The sequence below is a fragment of the Nomascus leucogenys genome, chromosome 4 (genome assembly GCF_006542625.1).
Source record: "Nomascus leucogenys isolate Asia chromosome 4, Asia_NLE_v1, whole genome shotgun sequence".
Classification (NCBI taxonomy): Eukaryota; Metazoa; Chordata; class Mammalia; order Primates; family Hylobatidae; genus Nomascus; species Nomascus leucogenys.
In genome coordinates, this window is record NC_044384.1 from 109,393,865 (window position 1) to 109,406,618 (window position 12,754).

Below are 12,754 nucleotides of genomic sequence, written 5' to 3' on the forward strand. Positions count from 1 at the left end.
CCACCTCTGAAATCTAGAATTCAGATGCCCCCCTCCCTGACTGCAACTCCCCCCGGCTCCACAGCTCTCCCTCAGTTATCCCCGCTATTCCATGGAGACCCCCAGCCCCTCAATTCCTCTGCATGGCCTCTACCACCCCCTTCCTGTCCAGCTGGAATCCCCCAGCCCTTTGCTCCAGCAACACTGGTGCCTAAGGCTCGGCCTCCCTCACTCTCGTGGGACTTTCACAGCACCCATACAGCAAAACCCAATTCTGGATGAAACCACCTGTCCACCTTGCTCTCCCTGCAACTGGGCTCCAAGGGGACACCGTGGACTCCCACGCTCAAAAGGCCAACCCTGCTAGGCACTCCTTCTTTTCCAACACCGTGATAGAAGGTGGCAGAGTAGGAAGTGAGCCTGGACCAGATAAGGCCTTAATAGGGCGGTAAATTTGTAAATTAGGGCAAAACCACCTGCTAGGCAGCTTCCAGTCACCCCAAAGGGTGAGCTGGCTGGAGCTCTCTGTTCTCTTTCTGCCTCCCTCTCTCCCGCAGGTCAGGTTCCCTTCACAGAACTCACGGTCTTCAGCCTTCCCGCTTCACGTTATTGATATCCTCACCTCTTCCTTCCCATTTAACTCCAGCAAATAATTCAAAAGACTTACTGCACACTCACAACCTGCAGACTCAACTGGGTAAGGGCCAGTTGACCACAGGCCCAACTTCCCTTCCTCCATGTGCTGGAAAAGCACCAAAGAACATTAACCCAGTACGGCCTGTGACCTGCCTGCTGCCTGTACCTAAGAAGCTCTACTGAATGCTGCAAAGCTTCCAAAGGCGTCACCAACCTAGATCCACCTCAGTTGTATAATTATTAAAAAGAAAAAAAAGAAAGCCATTGTTTCTTTAAGGAAGAGGAGGAGGAGAGAAGCAGAGAAAGGAGGGGAGTGGGGATGGAGGAAGAGAAGAAAGGAGGGAGCAAGGTGAAGGAGAGATATCGGGGTGAGGAGGAGGGGAGGGGAGAGGAAACAGACAGAAAGTGGGAAGGAGAGATGGGGGAGAGAAGAGGGTGAGAAGAAAAAAAATGAAAAGAAGGGAGGAAAGGAAAACTTAAAATAAAGGTCCTCCAAGATACTCCTCTGGAAATAGAAACGCCACTGGACCCTGGTGTTGACATAGTTGTCAGTATCACGGCAGTTTAAAAGATGAGACCTCCACAACCCTTCCCAGAGCACACTCTGATGGACCAACCTATCAGTATGTGTTTGGTCTGTTTTCTAAGACAGATGTCTGGGAAATTTAAAAACTCAAATCATAAACTGTGTGGTGAGTCCTTGATATAAAGTTCAGGTACGCCCAGCAGGTGCCACGTGGTATTCAAAATCCGGAATTCAAAATCCAAGCCTGCCAGGCAGTGACGTGCTACATGAGGGATGGAAAGGAAAGTATATAAATAGGATATAAATAGTAATTACAATTTTGGAGGCAATCACTCCATGAGCTAAAAGTAGAAACTGTTAAGCATTTATCTCAGATCACAGAAAAGACAATAAAAATTCCTCCAGGAAATACCAAAAATGCTCGGCCTCTACACACTGAGGAACATAAATCAAGATCAGGGCTGCTGCTGTTTATACACCTCAGCTGGCAAAGAGCAAATGTGCTCATACCAGGGGTGCAGACAGTGAGCGCCCACACACCCTCCCACATCGTCTGAACAACACACACCATACAACCTCTATGACTCGCTCCATCAAATTATAGTCCACAGCCTAGGAATTCACACAAGTACATTCATCACTTATTTGTTTAAATATGTGGGAACATGGCTATCCCAAACCCAGTGGTATTTGCAGAACACTAGAAACAATCTACTTGTCTTACAATAGGGAATTAATTAAATCAATCGTGGGATTTATGGACAATGAAAAATAGGCAGCCAGCAAAAAGAATATGATGGATGTATGCTAAGTGGAAAGGTCTCCAATATAGATTACTAAGGAGAAAAGGCAACAATATGTTTAGTGTATGTTCCCATGTGTAGAAAGCTTTCAAAGCAGGGGAGGGGACATACATATCATACAAACGCATGAACAGAACATTTTTGGAAACATAAACAAGCAACAGTCATTCCCTTGGGAGGAAAGGCAGAGGGCTAGGAATAGGATGAAGGTGGAAAACCTCGAAGTGTATTCTTTAAGCTGTATGCATTTTTCTTGTTGCACACTGTTTAAGCCAATGAGTAGGAATGGCACTTGAGGCACCATTTAAAATGCAAGAACTGAAAACAACTTACAGCATCCATCAATGGTGGCTGCTGCAGTGGTTCTGTCTTGGACCCTTGAGTAGCCAGCATGCTTCACTGCCTTTGTGGCTGCCCCCTTCACAGCAATTCTACCTGCAGGGGCAGGGCCTAACTGCTCATGATGTGTCCTAATGAGGCTATGTCCCTTCAGCAACATTTGAAATACAAGCTATGTCATTTTTCTTTAGTTTCTCCTTTACAGTACGGTAAGGCATTACACTGATTATTTTAAAATTATGTGTTTGGCCATGCGCGGTGGCTCATGCCTGTAATCCCAGCACTTTGGGAGGTCGAGGTGGACGGATCACTTGAGCACAGGAGTTTGAGACCAAGCAGCCTGGCCAACATGGCGAAACCCCACCTCTACTAAAAACACAAAAAATTAGCCGAGTGTAGTGGCACACATCTATAGTCCCAGCTACTCAGGAGGCTGAGGCAGGAGAATCACTTGAACCCAGGAGTCGGAGGTTGCAGTGAGCTGAGATCACACTACTACACTCCAGCCTGAGCAACAGAGCGAGACTCCAGCTCAAAAAAAGATAGAAATAAAATAAATAAAATTATGTTTCTAAGAGGATTCTACGAATCCTAAGGGTTATCTATGAGTTTCATTTAAGGGTAATAAAAAAATGAATTACAAAATGCTTCTTCTAAAAAGAAATATTAAGTATTCCAGGACTGAGAGCTGCTGAGTTTTCCTAGCCTGTTCAGGCTGCTAGAGCAAAATACCATAAACTGGTGGCTTGTCAACAATAAACATTTATTTCTCCCAGCTTTGGGGACTGACAAGTCCAAGATAAAAGCACCAGCAGATGTCTGGTAAGGGCTTGGTTCCTGGTTCACGGATGGCACCTTCTCACTCTGTCCTCACAGAGTAGAACAGGCTAACTAGCTCTCCAAAACCTCTTTTATAAGGAAACGAATCCACTCATCAGGGCTCTGCCCCTGTGACCTAACCACCTCCCAGAGGCTCTACCTCCTAATACCATTGCACTGCTGATTAGGTTTCAACATACTCATTTTGGGGAGACAAATATTCAGACCACAGCCTGGTTTAATTAAATGACTGATGATGATGATGATGATGATGATGATGATGATGATGATGATACAGCCAAACAATGGGATATCATGTCGCTATTTTAAAGAATAAGGTAATAGTATGTGAATTCATTTTAAGTAATATGGTTAATCATCTTAAAATGCAGATCAAGGAATAGAATATGGTCCCATCTGTGTCTTTTAGAAAATGAATATGTGCATAAAAACTTCTTGGAATGATTTGTTTACCCATTAAACTGCACTGATGGTGGAGTGACAGCTGCTCTGCACTGACCATATTTTGGTACACTTTCAAGTTTTACCACTTGCATGTGTTATTTTCATAATTTAAAACCCCATTTAACAGTAAATGAAATTAATAAAAAAGAAAAAAAATGAAGAACAGTAACTTAAAGAGGGTCAGAAAACAATGCTGCCGGGTCTAAACCTCAAGGATCCCTATTTTATACAACAGGTTAAGCTGCCTACTCTGTGCCTCCTCAAAGGTGAGGGTGGTAACAGTACCCACCTCACAGCTGTGCTGAGGACAACATGAGTTCCAGGAGCCGCACTTGGAAACCTGCCAGGCACAGAGCTACTCCTCAGTAAATGGCAGCCACCGTTAGGATCTGTGAAGGCTAACTGTGTAATATGTGTCTCCTTGACTGGGCCATGGGGTGGCCAGAAATTTGGTCAAGAATGATTCTGAATGTGCCTGTGGTAGTGTTTCTGGGTGAGATGAACATGAATAAGTAGGCTGAGCAAAACAGATGCCTCCTTACTGTGAGTGAAGTGGACCTCATCCAATCAGCTGGGGTCTGAATAGAGCAAGCAGGCTGACCCACCCCCAGGGTCTTCAGGACTGCAACACCAGTTCCTGGGCCTCAAACCTGTCAAGCCTTTGGACTGCAACTATACCATTGGGTCTCCCAGGGCTCCAGCTTGCCAACTGCACATCTTGGAGTTGTCAGCCTCCACCATCAAGTAACACAATTCCTTGTAATAAATCTCTATATAAGTTTCTCCTATTGGCTCTGTTTCTCTAGAGAAACCTAGAACAGGATTTATAACATTATATTTCTTCCAGATCTAGTTAAAAAGTTACACCTTTGCCGGGCACTGGGGCTCACACCTATAATCCCAACACTTTGGGAAGCTAAAGTGGTAGGATCACTTGAGGCCAGAAGTTCAAGACCAGCTGGTCAACATAGCAAGATCCCATCTCTACCAAAAAAAAATAGCCAGGCACAGTGGCTCCAGCCTGTAGTCGCAGCTACTTGGGAGGTGGAGGTGGGAGAGTCACTTGAGCTCAGGAGTTCAAGATTGCAATACACCATGACTGCACTGCACCACTACACTCCAGCCTATGTGACAGAGTGAGACTCTGACTCTAAAAGTAAAATAAAGTTTCAGCTCCTGATAGTTTCAGCCTGACTTGCTCAAGTTTTTCAGTATTTATGAGAGATCAGGGATCAGTGAAAACAGAGAGGTTTCTGACTCCAAAGTTCCTCCTGGGGCCATGAGTCCCAGACGCACACACCAACCTAGCTGCTCAGGCTGAGCCTGGCATTGGTGCACCCTGAATCCTCTCAGTCACTCCCAGTCAACGTTCCTACAACAGACCTTGGCTGAGCAGGAAGAAGAGGATGCCGAGGCCCATACCTGGCCACTCTGCCAGAAACTGCCATTTTCTTTTCTATTATAATTTATTATTTGCCAACTTCCAAAAATAGTTTGGGGTGAACAAAGATTGATACATTATATACACGAAAAGCTTGTTTCAGCCAGGCACAGTGGCTCACGCCTATAATCCTAGTACTTTGGGAAGCCTTGGCGGGTGGACTGCCTGAGCTCAGGAGTTTGGGATCAGCCTGGGCAACATGGCAAAACCCTGTCTCTACTAAAAACACAAAAAATTAGCTGGGCGTGGTGGTGCATGCCTGTAATCCCAGCTATTCGGGAGGTTAAGGGATGAGAACTGCCTGAACCTAGGAGGTGGAAGTTGCAGTGAGCCAAGATCATGCCACTGCACTCCAGCCTGGGTGACAGAGTGAGACTCTATAAAAAAAAAGGAAGGAAGGAAAGAAGGAGAGGAGAGGAGGAGAGGGGAGGGGAGGAAAGGAAAGGAAAAAGGAAAGGAAAAAGGGTAGGGAGGGGAGGGGAGGGAAGGGAAGGGAAGGGAAGGAAAAGAGAAGAGAGGGGAGGGAAAAGAGAAGAGAGGGGAGGGAAAGAGGACAGGAGAGAAAAAATTTGTTTCAAGTGCAGAACTAAAACCAGTTAGGAGAAGATAAAAATATATCAAATACTTGAGAACTATGGCCCCAAAATTACATGAAAAAAACTTACAAGTAACGTTTTAAATAAATTTCACAACTTTCGTCAAAAACTTGTGATAAATATTCTACCTACTCACCTAGTCATAAGGGAACTGAAGGGTAGGAAGATTAGCTGCTGACCCCCAAATCATTTATAGCATATTTAAAAGGCAGAGGTGAATGTTTCTGTGGTTTTGCAAAGATCAAATGCTCTCTCTAGAAATTAGCATAACAGGGCCCCTTTCTGCATTCCATTTGCAAAAACAAATCAACTGTGAAATAAAGGAGATTCCACTGAGAGGAGAAAAAAAAAACTTCTAAATTACACATTCAGAAAATATGTGTTATTCCTTAGATTGTAATTTACATTTTCTCACTCTGTTGTAAAAGGGATATATATTTCACTGTCCATTCTTTCCTGTTTCATTAATATAGCCAAATAAAAGACCCATTTAGATTATAAATTTCCAATAGAAAACACAAAAATTATACTAGAGAGAAATTGACAAGGCCTTAAATTTAATTAATAAGATGTGTAAGAATTCCATAATGTTTTATTTGAGCATGTTTTCAGAGGATGACATCAAGTTTTATGGCTTAAATCAGTGATAGAAAAGGAAAAGATCCTGGGTCAGGCATGGTGGCTCATGCCTGTAATCCCAGCACTTTGGGAGGTCGAGGCAGGGGGATCACTTGAGCCCAGGAATTCAAGACCAGCCTGGGCAACACAGTGAGTCATGAAATAACATAACGTAACGTAATGTAACATAACATAACATAAAAAAAAATAAAAGGAATAAATTCTAAGCCATGGGCCTTTGATGAAGAGTCCTCCCAGGCAAGGCTACTCCTGTTAGCAGATTTTCCCTAGGCAATTCTCACTCGGTTTACAGCTTCTCCTTTACACCCTGGCCCACCTCTGTGCTCTGAGGGCAGGACCAGTCTTCTCTGACCCCAGGAATTAACACAAACCCCAGTAAAAACCTGGCCCTGGGTGCATGCTGCTCCAACATGCAGAAATCAATATGATTGCCTCAGTAAGATGCATGTTTAAAGTGTCTTTAGGCTTATTCAATAAGATTTACATGTTTTAAAGCCTAAAACTGACTGGAATGGAACAGGAGCTCACTTCTCTCAGGAATTAACTGTTTTCTGGCCCAGACAGCTCTCAGGAAGCAGCATGTAGACAGGACAGAAACCAGATGGGTCATCAACCACCGGACTCTGACCAGCTTAGAGGAAGTGAGAGGTGTCAGCCCCACAGCAAGAGAGACAAGCCACAGCAGACCTGATTAGCAAGCCCTCCATCACTGGGGTGTGGATCTGAGTCCCAGGCCCAAGCATGTAGTAAAGGACAAAAAAGAAACAGAGGGTGGAAGAGAGGGAAAGGGGAGAGAGGGAGGGAGACAGTCTAACTCAGTCCTTCACCTTCTGAAAAACTCCTTGCTGACCTAAGACACCAGGTTAGCATCTAAGAAATCAGGATAAAGACAAGACATAGGATTAGAGAAATCAGAGCTGGAGAGGCAGAGGAGGCCTTAGAAACCCTGTCCACCCACTGCAGAGAACTGTGAGGGGAAAGGGAGTAGGAGTGCAGGGGGTCTGGGCTCAACTCAGCCCTGTGCTCATGCCGTGCAACTATCACCTGCACCTACTGAGCCTGGGCAAGGGGACAGGAGACCTGGGAACGGGAGATGGGGGGGGGGGGGGGCGGGGTGAGGGCGGTGGTTGTGTCTCTAAAGTCCCTTTGCTCTGCCTACCATTCAACATGGCAATTTCTCTACCACATGACCATGAACAGCCTCCCAAGCAGCACAGGGCAAGAGAGAGACAGCTTCTCCTGTGGTCTTTTCTCCTTTCGACCACACCACAAAGAAAACAGACAGCAGACAGACCTGGCAAACAAACTTACCACAGGAGTTTGTCCGAATGAGCTTGCCGTGGCAGAGTCCTGGCAGAGGCTGAGCCCTGACGGGCTGCCCGAATTGAAAAACCAATGCCATGTGCAGACATAAACTCCAAAGGCACTTCAGCGAAGAGAGCGAGCCTCCATGAGAGCCCAGCCCCGGCAGTGACTCGCACAGCCGCCCTCCCGTGCCTTCCTCAGCAGTTTTCTGAGTTTGCTTGTTAGGGCAAATCCTAAGATTGTGAGCTGTCCTGGAAGCACAATGGGTTACGTAACTCCAGGCAGCCTGGGAACCCTATCAGCTCATCTTGTTAAGCCACCCCAAACAGAAAATGACGCACCCAAAAATGTGACACCTCTAGGTTGGGGGTAGAGGAGTAGCAAGGAGAACGGGGCTTTGTGACGGGCATTCAGTTTTGCCTAAAAATTAAAGTGGAACAAAAAGCTGCTGTTCATCTCAGGGCTTGCTGGGAACTGGGGGAGGAGTGAATTTATCAAGGGCTGAATGCCAAGCGGTGTCCTGAGACTGCACTTGGCAAAGCCCTGGGAGGCCACAGATGCATTCTTGGGGATAGTCTAGGTCTCTTGGAGAACTTTTTTCCATTTAATGTCTTCCTGTCAATGACTGCCTAATAAAACTTTAATCCGAGCATGTTCTCCATCACCTGACAGCCCATCCCTTAAACGCATAAGAGTGTCTGTGTTTACTCTCTTGTTTACCAAGCCAGTGCTAAACACAACAGCACTGAGCTGTTTCTCAGCTTTCCTCTGGTCCCAACAAAGAACCCCCAAGTCACCACATCCTATAGGGCTTGAAGTTTCAGCACTACATTCTGCCATTTCTTTGTTTTTTGGGGTTTTTTTCTGTTTTTTTGTTTTGTTTTTTTGAGACAGAGTCTCACTCTGTCACCGAGGCTGGAGTGCAGTGGCACTGTGTCAGCTCACTGCAACCTCCATCTCCTAGGTTCAAGCAATTCCCCTGCCTCAGCCTCCCGAGTAGCTGGGATTACAGGCGTCCATCACCACGCCCGGCTAGTTTTTATATTTTTAGTAGAGACGGGGTTTCACCATGTTGGCCAGGCTGGTCTTGAACTCCTGACCTCAGGTGATCTGCCCGCCTCAGCCTCCCAAAGTGCTGGGATTATAGGCGTGAGCCACCGTGCCCAACTGTGAAGTTTCAGCGCTACATTCTGCCATTTCTTTACCCTCCATTGTCACGTTCAGAGAAAGTGAAACCACTTTAACAGGCTGGATGCTTCCTGGATTTCACTGGTACAGATGCCACTAGAATTCCAAGGATCAATTCATGTGTTTGGACTAATGTAGATGCAGTTGGGTCGTTGCCTCCTCCACAAAGCCCTCGTGGTCTTCTCCTGTCCTTTCCCCTCCAAGGTTCAGCCTGGCACCCTCCTTGGTGCCCTCCTGTGCTGTGCTTATCATTGTGCTAACCTCAGTGTACAGCCAATTTCTACTCACCCATCTGTCTCCCCAACTAGACTGCATTCTTAGGCAGCAAAGAACCCCTGCCCTGGGGTCCTGCAGACCTGGATGCAACTCCTGCCACTCAGGAGTTTCACCAAGGTGCTGAACCTTTCGAGATTTAGACTCTTCACCTACACAAAGAGGATAATAGTACCCACTGCACAAATCGACACAACTGATACACCAAACAAATGTTCACTGAGTGCTGGCCACAGGCAGGCACTACGTTAGTCACTGGATTCAGGAGTGTGGAAAGCAGACACAGAGTTTGCCCTCCGCGAGTTTACAGTCTACTGCAAGTTTGGGAGACAAAACACAAATGTAGTAGCTCAGCGGATGGCTAAGTCTGGGGGAAAAAATTAAGCAGGAAAGGGAGATGGGGAAAGGTGAGGTAGATCACTCGTATTGGGGGGTCACAAAAAGCATCAAATAAAATATCACTTGGAGAAGGAAGAGGGGGTCATGAGGATATCTGGAGTTAAGGCAATCCAAAGACCCTGAGGCTGGATGTGCCTGGTGAGTTCAAGGTTAAGTGAGGCGGCCAGTGTGCCCGGAGCATGGAGGGCACAGAGGAGGCAGATCAGCGGGGCAAAGAGGGATTCCCATCATTCAGCCCCTTCCTTACAGGGTCTCTATAGAAGGGGAGCTCACTGGAAGTTTGGAGGAGAGTTAAACCATCTGACTGTATTAAAAGCCAACTCTCATGGCTGGGCGGAGAAAGAATTTTACGGAGGCAAGGGTAGCAGTAGGAGGCCCCACTGGGAGGCCAGTGCGGTCACCCAGGTGTGAGATGGGGGTGGCTGGGACATAGTAAATGCTGGGTAGATTCTGGACATACTCTGAAGATAGAGCCAACAGAATTCTTGACAAACTGGGGTATGAATCGCAGAAAGGCAGAATCAAAAATGTCTCCAAGGTTCTTGGCATGAGGAACTAGAATAATGAAAGCACCATTTACAAGGATGGGGAAAACCCTAAGAAAAGCAGGTGCAAGTGGAAACCAGGAGCTCATTTTTGGTCATTTGAGTTTGGCATGCCTGTTAGACATCCGAGTGGAAACTCAGGTGGAGTCAGTCTGAGACGTCTGGCCTTAAGGAGAAAGGGCCAGGCTGAGTACAGAAACCACTGAGCGGCCAGTACAGAAGGCGATTTTTTTTTTTTTTTTTTTTTTTTTTGAGACGGAGTCTCACTCTGTCACCCAGGCTGGAGTGCAGTGGCACGATCTCGGCTCACAAGCTCCGCCTCCCGGGTTCACGCCATTCTCCCGCCTCAGCCTCCGAGTAGCTGGGACTACAGGCACCCGCCACCACGCCTGGCTAATTTCATTTTTGTATTTTTAGTAGAGACGGGGTTTCACCATGTTAACCAGGATGGTCTCGATCTCCTGACCTCGTGATCCGCCCGCCTCGGCCTCCCAAAGTGCTGGGATTACAGGCGTGAGCCACCGCACCAGGCCTAGAAGGCGATTTTAAAACCTATGTGCTGGGTGAGATCAAGTGCTCCACAGGTGCGCACATAAGAGCAAAGAGGCGGAAAGGCTGGGCCCTGGGCCCTTCAACGTTCCCAGGCTTGGGAGAAGAAGAAATGTAGCCACTGAGGCAGAAGAACAGGGAGAGTGTGGGGACCCAGAAGCCAAGTAAAGACTGTACTTCCAGGACACAGGACTTGGCAACAGTGTGAACTACCACTGAAAAGTGAAATAAGGTGAAGGCAGAGGACAGACCCCTGGACTGAACCAGGTTGTCAGTGTGGTGGGGCATGAGCCTGCCTGCAGTGGACTCCAGAGAGAACAAAAGAAAAACTAGAGTAAGCAAACAGAAGAGCAGAGACACTGGCCTGCGGGAAACATGGGACTGAGAAGGATTCTGTTTCCAAAGAGGGAGATTATAGCATGTTTCTGCACTAATAAGAAAGACTCAAGTGCAAGGGGAAAAGAATGATGCAGTAGAGAAAAGGGAGATGTTGGAACTGCGTCCTTCAGGGGGCAGGCAAGCGGGAGAGGGACTCAGTCACAAGTGGAGGACAACACGTGTGGGCCATTTGACAAAAAGGGAGAGGAGGTGTGTGGGGGCCTAGCACAGGAGCTAGGCATCAGGCTGGGACCCCCGGCCTTCTCTGTGCCTTTCTGTATCCAGGAAACCCCTGACACACAGGAGGTCCTCAAGGCTTAACTGGTAACACAGAACCAAGAGAAGCTACTGGAAGCCAACTTGCATATATTAAGCTGTCATCAGGCATTACTTCAAACAGACAAACAAAAGCAAACGCTGCAGACAAAAATGAGAAATTAAGCAAACTTCTATATGAATGCAATTATATGAATGAACTATAATTTTGCTACGTGCTGCTGTTATGCACACCATCCTACACCACTTCCATTGAGAGCCCTCTCTTGTGCTAGCTTCAAGCACTTGTCTCAATGCTTCCTTGGGGAAAATAAAAAAGCAATAGCTATAGTACTAAGTGCCTGCACAGCAGACGTTCCCACTGTGAGGTGATTACCAGCTGGGACACTGAGAGTTATGACTGACACAGGTATCTGTAAAAATCCATGTCTGTGCAAATCCTGATGGAGTACAAAGGGGCACTCCATGTAGTTTTCTGTTTTTGCATCCCACAATGACAGTGCATGTTATTCCCACTACACTTGTCTTATATCTGAAGAAGCTGAGTGCAAAGAGAGAAGGAAGGGTTCAATACACTGAGTGCCTGTGATGGGCCATGCTTGCTGCTCAGGTTTGGATGTTACCATCTTTAACCTTCATGACAATTCAGTGAAGTGCTGTCTGCATATCAGTCAGGATAGTAGGTCAACAACTGACACAAGTTACAAAATGGTTCCCTGGCAGAACAAGTTCTGGATGGGAGGTCTCACAATCCCAAAGCTCAGAGTCTTTTGCACTTTGGTGGTTCCTCTCTGCATACCTCCGTGAGACCCTCCCATGTGGCTGCATTCCTTCCCTAGTCCTCAGTGACTGAAACCTTCCTCCCTTCCTCCCTGGCAGGGAAAGGGCCCCCATACCAGTAATGGTGCAGGCATCCCGGTACCCTCTGTAGCTGGGAGCATCTTCCACAGCCTCGCTTATGTAGTGTTCCTCAGGGATGCCCGGGCTGCAGGCTAGGACTGCATGGTTGCATGCCTCCGAAGGGGGCACAGAGTTGGCCAAAGTGTCGTCGTGCAGAGCTGTGGCGTCCAGCTTGGCAGGTTTCACGGGGAGGTGCCCACTGCCATCGGAGGCCCCACTGCCAGAGTCTGGGGCAGTTGGGCAGATGGCCCCCGGTAGTTCTGGTGCACCAGCAGGGGCTCCTTACAGGGAATCTATGGGATAATTGAAAGAGAGGGACACAGTTAGAGTCTATCGATAAACCTGGACAGTCTTTAGAAAATGAGGGCCCTGGGATGACGTGAGTTCAGACTGCGAATTCTGAAATGTGTTTCCCTCAAGTCAAGGCATCTCCAATCACATTGCTTAGTTTCAATAAAATAACGGCAGCAAAGTTCCATTCAACTAATCAATACTGACCAAAATGTGGAGCACATGGCTTCATTTGCTTACTGAAATCTGCCTTGAAGCAGCTCTAAGCAAAACACACTGGAGCACAGCTAAAACCTGTATTCCTACAGGATTTATACACACAAAGAGAGGTAACATTTTTATTTGTATATTGAATTACATAAGATATGTTTCTCTTAAACTCTTTCAACCACAATAACTTCTCAGCT

The 12,754-nt window shown here is 46.8% G+C and overlaps 1 protein-coding gene across 7 annotated transcripts in view; it reads right to left on the reverse strand.

Moving 5' to 3' along the window:
* TRAK1 (trafficking kinesin protein 1) overlaps positions 1 to 12,754 on the reverse strand; it is a 214,972-nt gene that overhangs the window by 127,852 nt on the left and 74,366 nt on the right. For 4 of the 7 annotated variants that reach the window (XM_030812060.1, XM_030812059.1, XM_030812061.1 and 1 more), the window contains exon 2: positions 12,053 to 12,349. Coding sequence is in view for 3 of the 7 variants with exons in the window: in XM_030812055.1 (XP_030667915.1) it covers positions 7,555 to 7,645 (91 nt within the window). In the remaining 4 variants the exon portion in view is untranslated. Of the gene's footprint in view, positions 1 to 7,554; positions 8,316 to 12,052; positions 12,350 to 12,754 lie in introns of those variants that run through there. The other 3 variants (XM_030812055.1, XM_030812056.1, XM_030812064.1) reach the window with 3 other exon arrangements.